Source organism: Trichoderma gamsii (assembly GCF_001481775.2).
Source record: "Trichoderma gamsii strain T6085 chromosome Unknown Scaffold_10.2, whole genome shotgun sequence".
Lineage (NCBI taxonomy): Eukaryota > Fungi > Ascomycota > Sordariomycetes > Hypocreales > Hypocreaceae > Trichoderma > Trichoderma gamsii.
In genome coordinates, this window is record NW_020171347.1 from 725127 (window position 1) to 742606 (window position 17480).

Consider the following 17480-nt stretch of genomic DNA (forward strand, 5'->3'; position numbering starts at 1 on the left):
CTGCCGCCCTGGTTCTCTCTCTGCCTTCTCCCCGCGACTCGTGTGACAAGAAACGCACGTTGTCGAGCACGGCTTTTCCCTTGCTCCGTATCCTAAACAAGAACAGAGCTCCGTATTTTCTACTTCATACACCACCTTGCCCGGGGCCAGCACCTTTCAACCTCTTTGTTCGAGCAGCCTTCTGCGAGCCTTTGATATCGCGCAGCTGCGTCTCTTCGATTCGTACTTTTTAAACTCACCCCAGTCTATCCTTCTCGCCTTCTCTTCTTTTCGTATTGGACTCTCCTTTGTCGTTTCTACTCTCTTCTTCTTCTTCTTCTTCTTCTTCTTTGACTTGCCTCGGATCTTTCGTGCCGCCCGTCACCGACGCCGACGCTGACACGACCGTCTGAATCGTCATTGATCCTCGCTGGCCTGGTCATCAGAACATCGCCGCACCGCCACATCACCTTGCACCTGCACCCGTGCTTTTGCGCAGCTCCAGCGACGCGAATAGCCCAGCCCGACCGGTCCACGGTGCCCATTCTTTTGCTTCTTGGCCGTTATTTTTGGTATTCTGGTTCTGCGCGTCCCCGCCCAGGCTTTGATGATTGCCGTTACGAGGCTGCTGGCTTTATTTATCTATCCTGTTTAGCACCCTTGGCGCTTGCGCATTCGCTGCTATCTATCCCTTCACCACACAACCCGCTGGACTTGGGCTTTGACCAACATGAAAGACGCCGTGACCAATCGCCCGTCCTTGCTGGACCTGCGATCCCACTCCGCCAACTCTGCCGCTTCTTCTGCCTCCCGACCTTTGCGATCGCCGCGACTCCATGTCGCCGGGGAAGCGCCCCCCGAACTCTCTCCCTTGGACGCCTTCGCCTTGCAGAGTCGCCTGCTGGCTCGACAGCTCCAGGAAACCACCAACAAAGATGGAAATCGCGTTAGTCGACTCCCCCCTCTGACGGCCGAGAGCCCTCTCATCATCCAGGGCCGGTCAGAATACTTCCGATCCATGTCCCAGGACTCGGCATCTGAGCGAGATGAATCTCCTGCTCCTCCGCTTTCTGCTGGATTGGGACTCGTGGAAGACGCCTTCTCGGGCGAAATCGAACGACCAAGATCTATGCACCCGCGGATGAGTCGAATCCCGGCCACTCCCGATGACGGCGTGCCTCCTGTGCCCGAAGATCTACCAGATGTACCAGATATTCCCGAATATGCTCGGGGTCGACGGCTGGGACAGCGCGATGACCCAAATAACTACTTCGGAGCCCGACAAGACCGATCACCTTCACCTCTAGAAAACGATATTCTCCCTCCACTTGATCGCCAGTCAACAAAGTCTCCCATTTCCGGTCGCCCTCAGCCCTCGTCTTTCTCTTCTGCCTTTTCGGATTCCTCTCCTCGGAGGTTCAAACAGAGCTCCCTCGACGAAATTGGCCTGGCACCACCCAGAAGTCTCTTCCCCGGACGCTTTCCGAGCGCTTTGCCCTCTCCTGTACCAACAGAGGAGGACTCATTTGGCAACATGTCCAGTTCGGTTCAGTCGCTGCCTTCCCGAAAACTCTCTTCTGGCAGCGCGGCCCTCCCACATCACATGGCATCTTCTATGATGCCTTCTTTCCAACGATCCCCATCAGCTGCCTCTGAGTCTTCCGCGCTTCCTCGGCCCGCCTTCAACTTTTCTCGACCCATGAGCAGATCTGGAACCCCCAGCTTCGACCCTCCCATTAGGCAGGCTTCGTCAGATAGTCAGCCATCGTTTATACTGGCTGATGAGTCGGCCCAGACCCCGATAAGTATGCACAGTGAAGCCTTTGTGGAGCAGCCAGCAGACGGTAACGGCACTTATGTCTACTCAAAGTTTGTTCTGCCTCGAGGAAAGTCGATCCAGCGATCCGAGTCTTCAGATAACCAGCCCCAAGCGGATGCGCCACCTTCACCTCCTACTCGACCGTCCAGCTCTGCTCGTACCATTCCGGATGATGCTGCTAGTATCTCTAGTGCAATGACAAGACAGCAGAGCGATGCAGGTAAGCTTAGCTTAGAGAGCTCTAGTCGTGGCCCTAGACCTTCAAACGAGTCAAGGCGACACGCCGAAGATGCCTCCAGAGGCAGATCACGGACTTTGCATGCCGGAGAAGCACCCAGGGGTAGGACCCCTGCCTCGATTGGTACGAGCGATTCTGCCAACACGATACGCCCGACCATGTCTGTCCGATCAACAGCGAGCACCACCGCCGGGCCTGCGCCTGCACCTACTGCTGCAGAGATGACGGCTGAAGAGCACCTAGCAAAGGGAATAGAGTGCCACGAGAATGGCTCTTTGAACGAATCAACCTACCACCTCCGACATGCAGCTCGACTCAACCACCCAACAGCAATGCTTTTGTATGCCCTTGCTTGTCGCCATGGATGGGGCATGAAGGCCAACCAGAAGGAAGGAGTGCAATGGCTACGGAAAGCAGCTGATATGGCAAGCGCCGAAGTTGCAGAAGATGAGGGAGGGGCTAAAGAAGGAAAGCGAATCAACGTCGCTGAAAACAAAACTCACAAGGCTCAATTTGCGTTGAGCATCTACGAGCTAGGCGTCAGCCATATGAACGGATGGGGTATTGAGCAAGACAAAGCCCTTGCGCTGCGTTGCTTTGAAATCGCCGGCAGTAAGTTGAGCTGACATACCTCCAATTGTATATTTATGGTTCTGGTCTTTACTAACGGTTTGAATAGCATGGGGTGATGTCGACGCTTTGGCGGAAGCTGGTTTCTGCTACGCTCAAGGAATCGGCTGCAAGAAGAACTTGAAGAAGAGTGCCAAGTTTTACCGAATGGCTGAAGCAAAGGGTATGAGCATGGTAGGAAACAGCTGGTATGTTCCGTCTCTCAATTTCTCTCTTTCTTCGGTTCTCATTAGCAACTGCTAATTCCAGTCGCCTTATAGGATCCACAAGGCAAAATACCAGGATGACGAGGATACCCCTGAAATCCCAAAGAAGGCTCGTGCTCGAAGCAAATCGCGCTCACGGGCAATGTTTGGCAAGAAGCCCGCTTCATAGGCGGACTACTATAATGATGATGAAATCTCTTCGGCCCATTCATCTATACCGGAGTTTTAGGATTTGGTTGTCTCGCTTCAATATTGGGGTCTTTTATCTTTTCTCCCTCTCCCACTTTTGCTCCTTGCCGCCCGACTTTCTTCTCTTCTTCTCTTCTTCTTCTTCTCCCTTTTTCCTGTTTTCTTCTCTTTGTTCTTTGACTCTCAGCATTTGAGTAGGCGGGTTCTCATTTTCGCTTTCACTTCTTGTTCTGTTTTCTGTGCTTTTTTTTTTTTATTTCCATCTCGATATGCTCCTGAAAGCATACTGGGCGCTCGATGAGCCCCTTTTTTCTTGGGACACACTGCTCTAAGCTTGTTTCTTGGAGAAGCTTTGGCTCTTGATTCTTGTAAGAACCTTTTTCTTTTCTGCTTTGCTCTCTGTGGCGTACATATATTTGCATTTCCTTTGTTCCCTTTTTTCTGTAACCCGAGTCCGCATAGAGTGCGGTTGATTTTACTATTTTTGGCCGGGCGTTTGGCTGTTCATATATCCAAAAAGACGTTATGGGAAACGTCTCATATCCAGGACAAATAGGGTGATAACAAAGATAATCCAATAATTTCAAGACCAAAAAAATCTCCAATCTCCTTTATTATCCCGTTGAATTGATTCGAAAAGCTGTATCATTATCATGGCTTTGGAAATCTTCTCTCCAGTCTCCCTTTCTATCTTATGAATGGGTCGAAACAGTGTATCATTATCATAGCTTTGAAATTTTATTGGGTTTCTAGTCTGTTAACTATTTCGCGGATAAAGCACAGTATCACGTCCTAACCGCCCGCTACCCCTTCCCCATCTTTAGGTATCAACGTCCATCTTCTCGCCCTCAACCGGTAAGTCGTGTACTGTGACAAATCGCTTAAGATCGGCCTTGTTGATAACCTTTTCGTTTAAGACAGCAGTGGTGCCCTTCTCGAAGCGATAGCTCTGCAGCTTCGCGCTCTTCTCGTTGGGCTTGATATAGTTTCGTAGCAGGGTAGTCTTCTCCTTGGTAATGACGGCAACGTCGACGTTGGAACCAGAGCCCAAATCGTTCCAGATACCGGCCAGAATGGCGTCGCTGCACAGCTTGACGGCCTCATCTCGTGACAAGTCCCCCTTCCACTGCGTCTCGAAGACGCTCATGGCAGCAAGACTGCCGGATCCCATGGTGACGTAGGGAAGCTTGTCTGTGCTGCCGTGGGCGTGGACGGTGAAGAGGTGGGTGCCGGTAGGGTCGCAGCCGGCGACGACGAGGTACGCGCCAATGTGGCCCTGGTAGCGGAAGAGGTGCTGCTTGAGGAGGGTCATGCAGGTGACGACGCGGGGCTTGCGGCCGGTGGAGAGGGAGTGCAGCTCGAGCTGGGAGGAGATGAGGGCGGTGGTGAACTCGGTGTCGGCGGCGGTACCGGCTCCGGCACACCAGATCTGGGGGGAGATGTAGTGAAGCTTCTCGCAGTTCTTGTCGGCGACGATAGGGCCGGAGGTGGCTCGGGTATCAGCAGCAATCTGTTTGTTTGAGTCTTGTCAGCCAGATGTGCCTTTGGCTATGTGATGCTCTGTCTTCTGCTTCGTATTCAGGGAGGGGGAGGGGTGATTGATTATGCAGAGGAGCAACCGTAGCAGAAGAGACAGCATCTTTGCCCACTCACCACAACGCCACCGTCGAAGATGCAGCCGACAATGGTTGTTCCTGTGCTGGTCGCCTTCGGTAGAGGCACTCCGCGGGCATGCAGGGCCGCATTGCGGTTGTAGTTGGAGAAGTCGAAGCCCGGCATCTTGAGGCTGTTGTGGGTGCCTTTACGACCAGTCGTGCTGGTCTCGTCTGTTTCTCGTGTATACCAGGTTGCAGGTTTTAACAGCCGTGGAGCATCAGCATTAACTGTATCGTACTGTCGCCCTTCAATGCTTGGTGGTACGTCGATTTGGTGAAGCTCGCAGGCTGGAGATGGTCGATGGTTGGTTATAGTGCCAGTAGCTGATGACGAGGCTAAAAGCTGCCTTCTGCCTTTAGGCACCTTGCTTGCCAACGACTTTGGCTGGGCAAAGTCACCGAGCACTAAATTCTAGCGCACAAGGTACAAGCTTCCACCTACAGTGCCTTATAGCGCTGCTGTTCCCCTCTATAAAAGACCACCCCGGCACAGCTGGCAACGCATCTGATTGGACAGCTGCCTCGCCTGTGGGCAGATGGAGCGCAGCTGCACGCGCCATTGGCTCAAGCTGTGCGAACCCACGTGATTCCACCCAAGAGCTCCCAAAAAGTTGGACTTCGCATGCAAGGGTCGCGAGAATGGTGCAGGCGGCGCAGTTCCCGTTGCACCTCCAATCGCACCTCTTGCACAGTCCGCTACAGCAGAACAACCGACGCGTCTTCTCGCCTCACCGATTCTTCGCCGCGCCCTCGCCCTTCTCGCGGTCTCTGCCTCCGAATTGGGCCCCGGCAGCTCCAGGCGCAGCTTCAGCTTCTGCCGGCAGGAGCTCCAGCGACGACGGGACTTTGCAGCGCGGCGCCGCAGACCCATGTTCGTCTGCGAGTCGGATTGTAAAAGAGATTCGGAGCTCGTCTGAGCCGACGACGACAATGGCGTTTGGATTCAACGCTTCGAACAACACCATGAATGGGGGCGCCGGAAATGTCATTGCAGGCCCTGACCTGGAAACCATTCAGACGGAGGTGAGTAACAATATCTTTCTTTGTTGCTTGGCTGCTTGATTTACTGCAATTTTTTTTTTCCTTTTGTTGTCTTTCTGTTGAATGGGCAACCAAAAGTGACGATCGAACCATTGACACGCAAGTTCTTATACATGTAGGCCCTCGGCTTCCTGGCCATTGCTGGCGATGCCAAAGTGCGCCTCACTTCTCCCTGGGAGTCGCTTCCTACTCCCACATCCTCGCTCCTAAGCGTTGCCTCGAAGAGAGGCCTGGTTGCCGCCGCCGGCCCTGACCAGGTCATCATCGCCACCACTGAGTCGATTCGGAAAGCCTTCGAGGGACCCAAAAATGGCGATTCGGATATTCGAAGCTTCGAGCCGCAGCTCAAGATCCCCATGCCCATGCGGGTGTCGCAGCTCGTGTTTACCGCCGACGAGAATTACTTGGTGCTATCAGCGGAATCTGGTGGCGGCCTTGCCGTTTACGAGGTGCAGAGCCTTCTGCAGGGATCTTCCAATTCCGCGTTTGAGTTATCGACGAATGGGGAGGCATTGAGGTCGCTGGTACCAAATCCCATGGTGCCAGAGCTCTTTGCTATTGTCACCAGCGGTGGCAATCTCCATATCGCAAACCTCCAGGAGCGGAAAATCAGCAACGCGCTGAAGAGCCAGGTTAGCTGTACTGCTTGGAGCTCCAAAGGCAAACAGCTTTGCGCCGGATTGGCTGATGGAACTATTCACCAAATGACGCCTGAGGGAGAGGGCAAGGCCGATATCCCCAAGCCTCCCAATATGGGCGACTGCCATGGTAAAATCATTAGTCCCGAAGGAATGAAAAGAAGTATTAATGCTAACAACTGAGTAGTATCATCACTCACCTGGCTTGAGAATAACCTCTTCCTTGCCATTCATACAACTAACGACACTTCTCCCTCTTCAGTCTACCACATCATTACACGCCAACTCCCCTCAACCTTCACCTTCCAGAAGCTGATGGATCCTGTTGACCCGTTTGGAGCTGAGAAGATGCCCCACCATACCATACTGAGACTGAGAGACTTCCCTCCCGATCTTCAGGATCTCCTCATTGTTTCATCTAAAGCAACAGCTGATATCGGTCTGTTGACTCGATCCAAAAGCCCTCTTGCAAGCGATAAGCCTGCCGAATCTATCACAGGCGTCTTTACGACTACCGAACTACTCGATGACTCTAAGCGACCAACCCTTCCATTGACTGAAAGCATGGATGATTCAACCACCATTGGAATTGCCCTGGACCTATCTAGCAAGGACAAAGTCTATAAGCCTATACCGTCGGATGAGGAGCTTGAAGAATCGCCAACGCCTTTACCAGGATTCTGGGTTCTGACTCACGAAGGTGTACTCTGCTCTTGGTGGATCATCTATAATGACTCTATCAAGAAAGGCACCGCCTATCCGGGGTTGACGGCAATTCAAGGCGATGCGGTCCCCATGTCAGCATCAACGCCAGCCGCAGCCGCAACCGCAGCTGCAGCCTCACCCTTTGCCAGCTCACCCTCACCCTTTTCCCAGCCCACTTCAGCTGCTCCTTCTTTTGGATCTTCGGCACAGCTGGGCCAAAAAGCCTCTCCGTGGGGATCAGGGGGGGCAGCCGCTGCTACTACGCCAAGTGGCGGAGGAGCTTTTGGATCAAGCACGTTTGGCTCAGCAGCACCGGCCGCTGCATTTGGAAAGTCGAGCGCTTTTGGTCAATCGGGCCAGCTAGGCATGCGAGCCAGTCCTTGGGCCTCTGCTGGCGCCGGCGTGGGAGCAGGAGCAGCAGCAGCCTCCACCCCAGCTTTTGGCCAGTCAGGCTTTTCCAGCTTTGCGAACAAAGCCCCTCAAAGTCCATTTGGAAGTACTGCTGCAAGCGCTGCTCAACCCTCTGCGCCCGCTTCATCGGGAGGATTCGCCGGGTTCGCCTCTCAAGGAGGATTTGCCTCTCTTGGTGGTAGCAATACTAATACTACAGGATCTAGTGTTTTTGGCAGCGGTGGTAAGCTGGCTGGAACTGGAAGCGCATTCGGAACTGGAGGCGCGTTTGGATCTGGTTCAGAAGACACGGCCTTCTCAGCAAAGCCCTCGGAAAGTGCCTTTGGAACTACCCAAGACAAGTCAGCCGGCAGTGTTTTTGGATCCACTCCATTTAAACTAGAAAGTTCATTCAAGCCTGATCCATCTGCTCAAGAAGATAACAAAACACCTGTACCCTCTGGATCGTCAATGTTCGGGTCGGCCTTTGGATCAGCCCTCAACGATGCCGAAAACAAGGTCCCTGACGAAGACATGGATACTGGCGAACCTTCCGAGTCTGCGCAAGCTGAATCTACAACCCCTTTAACAACACCCGCACCGGCAAGATTCGGTGCGCCGTCCTCAGCCACTGGGACGACTTCAGTTTTCGGTCAACCAAGCAAACCTGCCGCTACACCTGGACTTTTTGGTGCCAATACGGGTGCTCCACAACCTACAGCGACCGGACTATTTGGATCAGGAGGCACCACCCCCAAACCAGCAACTGGCGGCTTATTTGGAGCCAAAACTGAGCCAGCCAAATCTGCATTTGGATCAACATCTTTTGGAAAGCCTGCGGCTGAGGCTCCTGCAAACAAAGGTGGGGACACAGACGAGACACCTCTTCCTCCAGATGCAACGAGCAAGTCATCTTATCTAATCGGTGATTCTTCAGATTCATCCGCCACATCGGCCGCTTCTAGCCCTTTCGGAAACGGCACAGCCTCGAAGCAAAGTAGCCTATTTCCTTCAGATAAAACTGCAACGGTAAAGGAAAACCCTTTTGCCACTACTACGTCAAAGAATACGGCAACAAGACCCAATCCTTTCTTGACTGGCACCAAGCCTTCGGAGGAGAAACCAACAGTAATCGAAGACGCCCCTCTACCCCCTGATCCAACTAAGGCAAGCATTTTCTCCAAAGTAGCACCTTCGGCATCACCGGCGAGCTTCGCGCTCCCTACATCTAAGAATGGAGCTCCTATTCCAGAGTCCGATGAAGAGGATGAAGAGGATGAAGAGGGTGAAGAGGATGAGGAAGAAGAGGAAGACTTAGAGGAAGAAGAAGCGGAAGAAGAAGAAGAAGAGGAGGAGGAGGAGGAGGAAGAGGAAGAAGAGAGCGAGTTGGATGACAATGCATCTGAGGGTAGCGGCATTGATGTAGCTGAAGACCTTAGCCCTACACATACTCCGGAACAGCAACGATCACGACCACTCTTTGGGGAGCTCAGCCAGAGCGCATCCGCGGTTCCCCAACTAGGCACCCCGAACGTTCGAGTACCCGGCGCCTTGCAAGGCGGATTGGGCAACCGCGCACTTTTGTCGGATGCCACTAGATCCACCAGCGCACCGGGCGTGGCTCCTCAGGCACAGGGTCCTAAGCGTGCGCAGCTCGTTGCATCAACAACTGCAGGTAAAGCCAAGACTGCCACTGAAGACTCATTCGTCAAGCAGTCAAGAAAATTACGAGAGCGACAACAGGCCGAAGAGGGTCGAGTATTGATTGACGAAGAGGATGAAAGTGTACAAAGACTCCTCGCATCTGAGGTTGAAGGTAAACTAGTACTGGATGAATTCATTGCTCACTCAAATGTTGCGCCTCCTGCCCAGGAGAGCATTCCTGCGCAGGTCGAGGCTGTTTACCGAGACATCAACTCAATGATTGATACCCTTGGACTCAATGCTCGGTCTGTAAGAGCCTTTACAAAAGGCCATATCGATAACCGCATTCCAGATGGAAGAACGCCGGACGACCTCGAAGATCCAGACGATTGGGTTCTATGTGAAATTGGTGACCTTGGGGAGATTCTCGATATTGAGCTTATGGGCGACTTGGAGGATGGTCGGGTACAGGACTTGAGCGATAAACTCGAGGCCTGCCAAGACCTAGCCAGGGATATGCACCGGCTCCGAGCCAAGCAAGAGGATCTGAAGAGGATTATCATGACGAGAGTAGATCCAAATCAGGCTGACGCCGCGCGGTCGCTCCCTCTTAGTGCAGAACAGCAAGCACAGCAGAATGACCTGAGGCGGGAGTATACGAAATTCTCAAAACTACTCGCTGAAGCAGAGGAGGCCTTGACTCTTCTCAAGACTCGCATGGCGTCGATCTCAAGCGCCTCAGGCAGGGGATCTACGAATGTTCCTACTGTGGAAGCTGTGATGAAGACTATCACCAAAATGACGAGCATGGTAGAGAAGCGCAGTGGAGATGTCGATGTTTTGGAAACACAGCTGCGAAGGATGCGACTGGAGTCTCCTAGTAGGGATGGGTCTCCTTTCCGAACGTCGCAAGCAAGGAGGAGTTTGCTCGCTCCAGACGCGACACCATCTCGCAACTTCCGCCAGAGCTTTTCTGGTAGTCTATCCGGGAGCGTCATGTCTTTGTCCAGTTCGATGCATACACCGCGAAAGAAGGTCAGCGGTTTCAGCAGGGAGGAAAAGGGAGATCTTATGGATAAGAGAACCAAGCGGCAGGCGGTGCTTTCCAGATTGAAAGACAGCGTGCAGAAGAAGGGCGTCAGTGTATGGAATATGGAAGACATCGAGTGAATGGAAAACGAGGGGAAAAAAAGGGATTAAAGCAAATAGCCACTACCAATGCAGTAGTGATGCTTGATATGGAGTGTGAACATTTGGGTTAATTCAAACGGTTTATCAGGTTAGATAGCATGACATGGAAGCTTGACTTTGGTATAGCTAAAGCAATGTATTATGGGTTATGAATTTTGCACATATAAACATGGTAGCATCGGGCGATGTTGGCATTTGCCATTCGACTACGTGTATATCAGGTACGAAGACGCTCTTTACAGGGAATTTCTAGTTTTGGTGAGACTATACCTGTATCATGCTCGCCAAGTTCCTTTCTGGTTGATAGAAGCTTGTTTCAGTCATGGCGAAGATGATGTAACAAAAGGTACCAATACAAAAAGGGCTTAGTGGACGCTGCCATCTCCTTCACCTTGGCTCACCGTGGCGGGGCTCGCGCTTCCGCTATCTATCGCCAATTCGTTATCGCATCCAAAAAATTTCCCTGGGATCACTCAGCAGAAGCACCTTCTTGCGATTGCAAACTCGCCCAATTCCCTCGACACACGCAAAATGGCGCCTTCACGACATGCTGCTCCCAGTGCGGAGGAGCATTTACGCCGAAATGTAAGACTTCTTTTGCTACTAGCTTTTCCATAAGCTGTTGCTAACAGAGGAAATCTTTTTCAAAGACCGTCGGCATCAACAAAGAGACAGTCTCCAACGTCTCCTCCACAGATTTCCCCGGCCACTTCCCCGGCGAAGACCACGCCTTCTCCATCGAGCACTTCCAATCCGCCTTTTCCATCCAGTTCCACCGTAACGAGGCCAACGACGCTTCCTTCTCCCTCATCGGCATCGACGCCTCCCTCGCAAACGCCTTTCGCCGCATCCTCATCGCCGAGATCCCAACCCTCGCCATCGAAGACGTCTTCATAGAGAACAACACCTCCGTCATTCAAGATGAGGTTCTCGCGCACAGATTGGGCCTCGTGCCCTTCAACGGCGGCCGCGAGGGCATCCACAACTTCTTGAAGTGGTACAAGAAGCCAGCAGCTGGCGAGGACCAGTACGCAAACAGCTTCGACTGGAACACGGTGCGCCTCGAGCTCAACATCACATGCACCGTCAACCAGGACGCCGCGCCGACGGAGAACGACCCGCTCAAGGCGTACCACCACGCGCACGTCTACGCAAAGGACATTGTCTTTGTGCCGACGGGCAGGCAGGCCGAGTATTTCAGCGGCGAAAACGCCATCCGGCCCGTCAACCCAGACATCCTCATCGCCAAGCTGCGGCCCAAGCAGACCATCAACCTGGCCATGCACATGCACAAGGGCATCGGCGCAGACCACTCCAAGTTTTCGCCCGTCGCCACCGCCTCCTACCGCCTCCTGCCGCTCATCCACATCACCCGGCCCATCCTCGGCGCCGACGCCGAAAAGTTCCAAAAGTGCTTCCCCGAGGGCGTCATTGGCCTGGAACAAGTCACGAGGGAGGACGTCAGCAAGGCCGGCAGCGGCTACGAGGGCCATCTGGGCGAGGTAAAGGCCGTGGTCAAGGACTCGATGAAGGACACCGTCAGCAGAGAGGCGCTGCGCCATGCCGAGTTTGAGGGCAAGGTGAAGCTCGGCCGGAGGAGAGACCACTTCATCTTTTCGATTGAGAGCACGGGCCAGTGGGATAGCGACGAGCTGTTCCTCGAGTCGGTGAAGCATTTGAAGCTCAAGTGCAAAAAGCTAGAGCAGCAGGTGATTAACATGGTTCAGTGATTTTGGTCTTGTTTTTGGTTCAAGGCGTTTTGTATATAAACCGGGGGCATGGTAATAGCTGCATTCTACATATGTTTTGACGCATTCTTGCGTGTTTGTCTCTCATGAGCAATAAAGTAAAAAAGAATAAAAGATCTAGGATCCATCCGTATATTTGCTATTTGCTTTGCTTTCTTTTGAATCGTTGCGCCCATGTACAAAGATGCAATGATACGGCCCATCATGTCTCCAACGCCAGGAAAATGCCCAAGAGAAAAACCCCCACTCCGTAAATAAACACCCAAAGTGTCGTAAAATTGAACGGAAAAAAATAAAAAAGACCTGTAAAGATAATGACGAGCTCCTCTTAAGGGCTCTCCGTCTTGAATCTGAAATAAAAGTTGAATTCCAGAGGAAACGCAGGATCTGTAACCACAACTTCCTGTCCATTCTCGAGCCCAAGATCTTGGAGAGACTTGCTTAGGTTCGGTCTGGTCTGCTCTTCCAAGCTTTGCGGTACTTGCATGTATAGCGTCTTTCCCTCTGCACGTATGGATGGTTTCTTAAGCTGAGCCTCGGGACGAATGGCCAAAGAATCCAATAAGTCTTGGAGCGTCATATTGGGATCAGCTTCCAATGGGCGAGCCTCTCGGCCACAGACGGGGCAGTCGTCTTTCTTCTCATGCTTGAACGTGTAGGTGTATATGCTGTCGTTACCAGAATACATCATGTAGTTGTTCTCAAAGCCCAAGCATGGCGCCGAGTTGGTGGCAATCTTGAATGCCTCATTACAGCAGGCAGCGGCAATGATGGCGTTTGTTGAAGCAATGGCCGGAATGATATTCTTGATTGTTCCCTGTGTAAGTGCGTATGTGATTCCTGGGATGTCAAACTCCTCTGCGCGCTTCAAAGCCTTCTGGTAGATCCAGGTGACGTGCTCGGGGTCGTCCTTGTCGAGCTTCGGAAAGGGCTTCTCTTCTTCCCAAGCAATGACATGGGCCCATTCGACGCAATGCTCCGGCTGTCGTGGAATGGAAGCAATAGTGCAAAGAGGGACAGCAGCTCTGGGAGCGTGCATGTCGAGCTGGCACTCTATACATGAAGTAATTGAGGGGAGGATAACTCGCGCCTGTCCCTTGAAGCCCTCGGTGCCGCCGTCGATCAACGGTTTGATTCCATCGGGATCTTCTGCCTCTTCAGCGATAGAGACGAGCATAGCGTTGATCCATCGTCGAGCTTCGATGCTGTCCAAGCCGCAAATAACTAGCTGAAACTGCTTGTAAAACTCATCATCAAAGTCCTGGATCCTGTTATTATGAGCAGTAATTTTAACGCCCTTGACTCTTTGCTCGACGAATTTCGCTGCCACTTCGGCCTTGAACTTGCCCACGTCAGACTTTCGGAAGAGGAATTGTCGGTTCAGATTGGAAATGTCGATGGTGTCTTGTTCACCGTGATCCGCGTTAGCTCGAGTGACAGTAGCGACATGTGCATCAATTCGCCTCACCCATATCAATTACATGGATGTCCTTGAACTTGGACATGGCCAAATTCTTCAAAATCTCGCATCCTAGACCGCCTGCACCACTGCAGCCGCCGTCAGCCTGAAGCAGGAATATCCGTGCGAGGTAGGACAAACATCACCCTATGCCTGGTCAGTCAAACGTCTGCTTCTGCTTCTACTCTGCGTGGCTCGCTTGTACTACATACAAGATCTTGAATTTCTCAAACTGGGCCAGAAATTCTTCTTCCACGGCCATCGGATCCGTCAAGGGGCCCGGATTGCGTCTGATCTGGTCGAGATACTTCCTGCATCTGCCTGTCAGCTCGGCGCATGGCGCATCACCGGGTTTCGGGCACTGACCATCGTATCGTCTCGCTGTCAGCAGCAATGTCCGCTGCCCTCTGGGTTTCGACACTCATACTGAAGCAAATGGCGATCGACTCGGGATTGTGGAGAAAGACAGGAAACAAGGAGAGGCGTGTCAGGCTCGCAGGTGGTTTGGAGGAAGCATTAGTGCAGGATGACGGCAAGCTGTAGCTGCTAGGTAAGGTGGGAGGAGCTGCCTTGGCCGAGGCTCGGTGAGTCGGTGAGGTCAGGTGAAGGTGGGGTTCTCAGGCTTCCAATCGGCCAGAGCTCTTGGATCTTTCTAAGCGGCCATCGTCTCCTTTGCATATCCAGCATATGATGTCGCGACATTTTGTTCTTCGCCAACAATTTGATTTTCGTGCTCCGTAGATGTCGCTATCAAAAGCATTCTACGGCTATTCAATACAGGCAAGGTAGCAGCCATGGACGAGCTACTGACCCCGGTTAGCACCACGTACCTAAAGCCCCGAAAGGACTCTCAACCGCTATCTGAAGTTGGCTCGACGAAGAGGGTGATCGAAGTATTACCGATATCACAGGTTGAATCACCTGACGGAGCGTTGGAGCTTCTTCGAAATCAGCCAGACTACGATTCGCTTATCCAGGCTCTGAAATATCTAACACAGGATGAGAAGCGGCCAGGCAGTTTCCAAGTCCACGAGCCTGGCCCCAAAAGCGCGGCGATAATTCACGTCTTGGTGACGGAAATCGCTTCAAATTACTGGCCGTTGTTAAAAGAAGGTGGACAGAGTGATGGCGCTGAGGACGCTTATAACGACGCACAGGTGTTTGTTAGATGCTTACAAAGTGTTGCCGGACTGAACGCTGTTCTTACTCATCTCAGAGCTCTCATTCAAGAGCACAAGTTGGGGAGTAAAGATTCCAAGCGCCCAGATCTAGTGCTCCATATCAGCATCTTCCTCGATCTACTGGCATCAGCTTTAGACGGCGATAATGCTATCCGGACCCTGTGGACAGCTTCAGCGGGACGACTAAGCTCCGAGACTTCAAAGAAAGTACAATCTCAGGCACTGCTTTCTTTGCTCACCAGTGGCCGTATAATATCCACAGCTGCCGAAGCAACTGAGATTGTTGGATCAGAAACCATTCACACCGGCGTAATATGGATAACGGATGGAACCAAATATTCTCAATGGGTGGCCTTTAATCTGATAGCCTGGGCTAGACAAACAAAAAGCGAAAGCGAATTGCACTTTTGTTCAGACCTCTTCCAGCGAAGCATGTCACTGGGCTATTCAGGTATGTTCTTTTTTAATGCCATTGTCACGACTCATCACTTACCCGCTATAGAATCCCTCGTGAAGACGGTTATCGACGGTCTACTCCTCCTAAGAGGAAGTAATCCAGGTGACTTTGCCAAAGTTTGCCTCTCTCACCCCCATAGCGCCAAAAAGGCTATGAATACACTGCTGCAATACCTTGCCCAGCACCTCAATGGACTCGACCTGGACGAGCCGTCTTCAAAAGCAACTGTCTCTGCCGCTGCTGGCATCATTGACACCCTCATCAAGGGCAACGAGGCTCTCTATAATTACCTCGTTGCTTGGTGCGCTTCATCTTCTGGCGCCGGTCTGGGTGACTCTGTAGGCATCAGGAGAGCAATTCTTGCAGTTCTGGCTCAAAATAAAGATGGCATCACAACCGTATTCGAAAAGAGCTTGTCTCAGTTTGGAGATCAGCTATACATCAAGCACGCAGCCATACTGCAACAAAATGGTATAACCACTTCAAATAGCCAAGGTTTCAAATACATACTAATATTTTATCAGTTCACACAGAAGTGCTGCTTCTTAGTGCCGGATACATCTCCAGGCTGTCCCCTATCAAACTGAGAATCATTGTGAGATCAGGCTCATACTTGTCCGCAATCTCAAATCGGATAGCTTCAACTCAGGCCAGAGCTCGTTTCTTGGGTTTAGTTGTTGGAGAATCTCTTTCGACTCTCATGGACGATAAGTCTCGAAAGCTCGATTTCCACATGGACGAAACGGAAAGCGAAGAAGCTAAATGGCTAAAATCTCTTACTGGTGTTTTTGACGAGGTCGGATCTATCGAGCCCATCCTCAAGACAGAAACTTCAGGACTTCCAGTACGAAAAGAGAATCGACCACGTCAAAATCGAATCCAAAAACAAAAGCCCAAACCAAAGCCAAAATCCGAACCCAGCATCTCAACCATCAAGCCTATAGCCATCATTGAAGAGATTAACTCTTCAGACGACAGTGAAGAAGACCTTGTTCCATATGCCAAAGACTCCGATCCAGAAGACTCTGATGATGACGCTACATTGGTTCAACGCAACAAGCCAAAAGCTCCAGTCTACATCCGAGACCTAATATTATATCTCCGCGACACAGAATCATACGACAAGCAGAAACTGGCCCTGCAGAACGCACCCGTCCTGATTCGAAGAAAGGCAAACTTCGGCACGGAAGTGAGTTCACACGCAGATGAACTCGCCGGTCTCTTCGTCGGTCTCCAAGACAAATTCGACATTGAAGAATTCAACGATTTGAAATTGCAAGGCATGATGGCCTTGATCGTCGCTCAGCCAAAATCCATGGCCCCATGGTTTTCACGGACCTTCTTCGAAGGCGATTACTCCCTGTCACAGCGAACGCAGGTCCTCGTCGCCATTGGACTATCAGCCAGAGAACTCGCCGGGTTTGATACTTCTGAATATCAATCCAGTGCATCTTTCCCTTCAAAAAGACTGCCAGAGAAGATTGAACAGCTCTACCTAGACTCAACAACCAACCAAAGCCAAACCAATCCCTCATCCCAGCTAAAAGCCCTACCCTCAACAGCACTCGACACAATAACGCAATCCCTCACATCTTCCTTTCTAGAGCCATTAGCCGCAAAGGCAGCCGACGCAACCACCGGCCCAGACATTCTCAAACTCCAAACCTTTACAAGCCGTTACAAATCCAAGTCAAAAGCAAAGCCCCGAGTCCGCTCAATCCCAAACACCACCGCCGCCCTCATCGCAGACTCCTTCTTCTACCCTCTCACCGCGCACTTCCAAGTCGCCCTCCGATCCTCCAAACCCCTCATCCTAAACCCCGCCCTATTAGCACTCTATCTCCAAACTCTAGGCGTCATCATCCACGCGGCAGGCCCTTCAACGCTCTCGCTCCCGCAGCTCACCTCCGAACTGTGGAATCTGCTCCTCGCCGTGAGAACACATACCCAAGACGACATGGGCGCCCTAAAAGGCTGGCTCGTGGCCATGGCGTCGCTGCTGGAGGTCAATGACGGCGATATGCGCAGATTGTGCGAAACCCAAGGGCGGGAGGTCGTGGAGACGCGAGAATGGGCTTCGGCTGTGTTTGGCAGGATAAGAGGCGAGGATGGGGGAGAGGAGAACGAGGTCAAGATGCTTTCGGCGGGTGTTCTGATTAAGCTTGGAGAGGCAATTGAACAATACCAGGCTCTGTTGATGGGCAATATGATTGGTTTCTGATGATGGGGTGCACAATATACGAGGAGAGCATGTATCGCAGCAGCAACTTGCAACAAGACACACATCAAGAATCTATCGTTGAGCATCCA

General features: G+C 52.0%; 6 protein-coding genes across 6 annotated transcripts; 4 read left to right on the forward strand and 2 right to left on the reverse strand.

Moving 5' to 3' along the window:
* Positions 1–709: 709 nt before the first annotated feature.
* TGAM01_v203849 (hypothetical protein) lies at positions 710–3041 on the forward strand (the record flags this gene model as incomplete). The annotated part of the gene is made up of 3 exons (XM_018803841.1): positions 710–2648; positions 2716–2854; positions 2927–3041. The coding sequence occupies 3 exons, from the start codon at positions 710–712 to the stop codon at positions 3039–3041; spliced, it is 2193 nt and encodes a 730-aa protein (XP_018662892.1).
* An 840-nt stretch (positions 3042–3881) lies between these two features.
* TGAM01_v203850 (proteasome component PUP1) lies at positions 3882–4840 on the reverse strand (the record flags this gene model as incomplete). The annotated part of the gene is made up of 2 exons (XM_018803840.1): positions 3882–4571; positions 4715–4840. The coding sequence occupies 2 exons, from the start codon at positions 4838–4840 to the stop codon at positions 3882–3884; spliced, it is 816 nt and encodes a 271-aa protein (XP_018662891.1).
* A 515-nt stretch (positions 4841–5355) lies between these two features.
* TGAM01_v203851 (hypothetical protein) lies at positions 5356–10304 on the forward strand (the record flags this gene model as incomplete). Its single annotated transcript, XM_018803839.2, has 3 exons — positions 5356–5739; positions 5877–6525; positions 6583–10304. 3 exons carry the CDS (start codon positions 5356–5358, stop codon positions 10302–10304), a joined length of 4755 nt encoding a protein of 1584 aa, XP_018662890.2.
* A 552-nt stretch (positions 10305–10856) lies between these two features.
* TGAM01_v203853 (DNA-directed RNA polymerases I and III 40 kDa polypeptide) lies at positions 10857–12055 on the forward strand (the record flags this gene model as incomplete). The annotated part of the gene is made up of 2 exons (XM_024549296.1): positions 10857–10910; positions 10976–12055. The coding sequence occupies 2 exons, from the start codon at positions 10857–10859 to the stop codon at positions 12053–12055; spliced, it is 1134 nt and encodes a 377-aa protein (XP_024406001.1).
* Positions 12056–12401: 346 nt separating this feature from the next.
* Positions 12402–13957, reverse strand: TGAM01_v203852 (ubiquitin-activating enzyme E1 C; the record flags this gene model as incomplete). Its single annotated transcript, XM_018803837.1, has 5 exons — positions 12402–13477; positions 13542–13621; positions 13674–13679; positions 13745–13843; positions 13899–13957. The coding sequence occupies 5 exons, from the start codon at positions 13955–13957 to the stop codon at positions 12402–12404; spliced, it is 1320 nt and encodes a 439-aa protein (XP_018662888.1).
* A 369-nt stretch (positions 13958–14326) lies between these two features.
* TGAM01_v203854 (hypothetical protein) lies at positions 14327–17391 on the forward strand (the record flags this gene model as incomplete). Its single annotated transcript, XM_018803836.1, has 3 exons — positions 14327–15164; positions 15216–15641; positions 15695–17391. The coding sequence occupies 3 exons, from the start codon at positions 14327–14329 to the stop codon at positions 17389–17391; spliced, it is 2961 nt and encodes a 986-aa protein (XP_018662887.1).
* Positions 17392–17480: the final 89 nt, after the last annotated feature.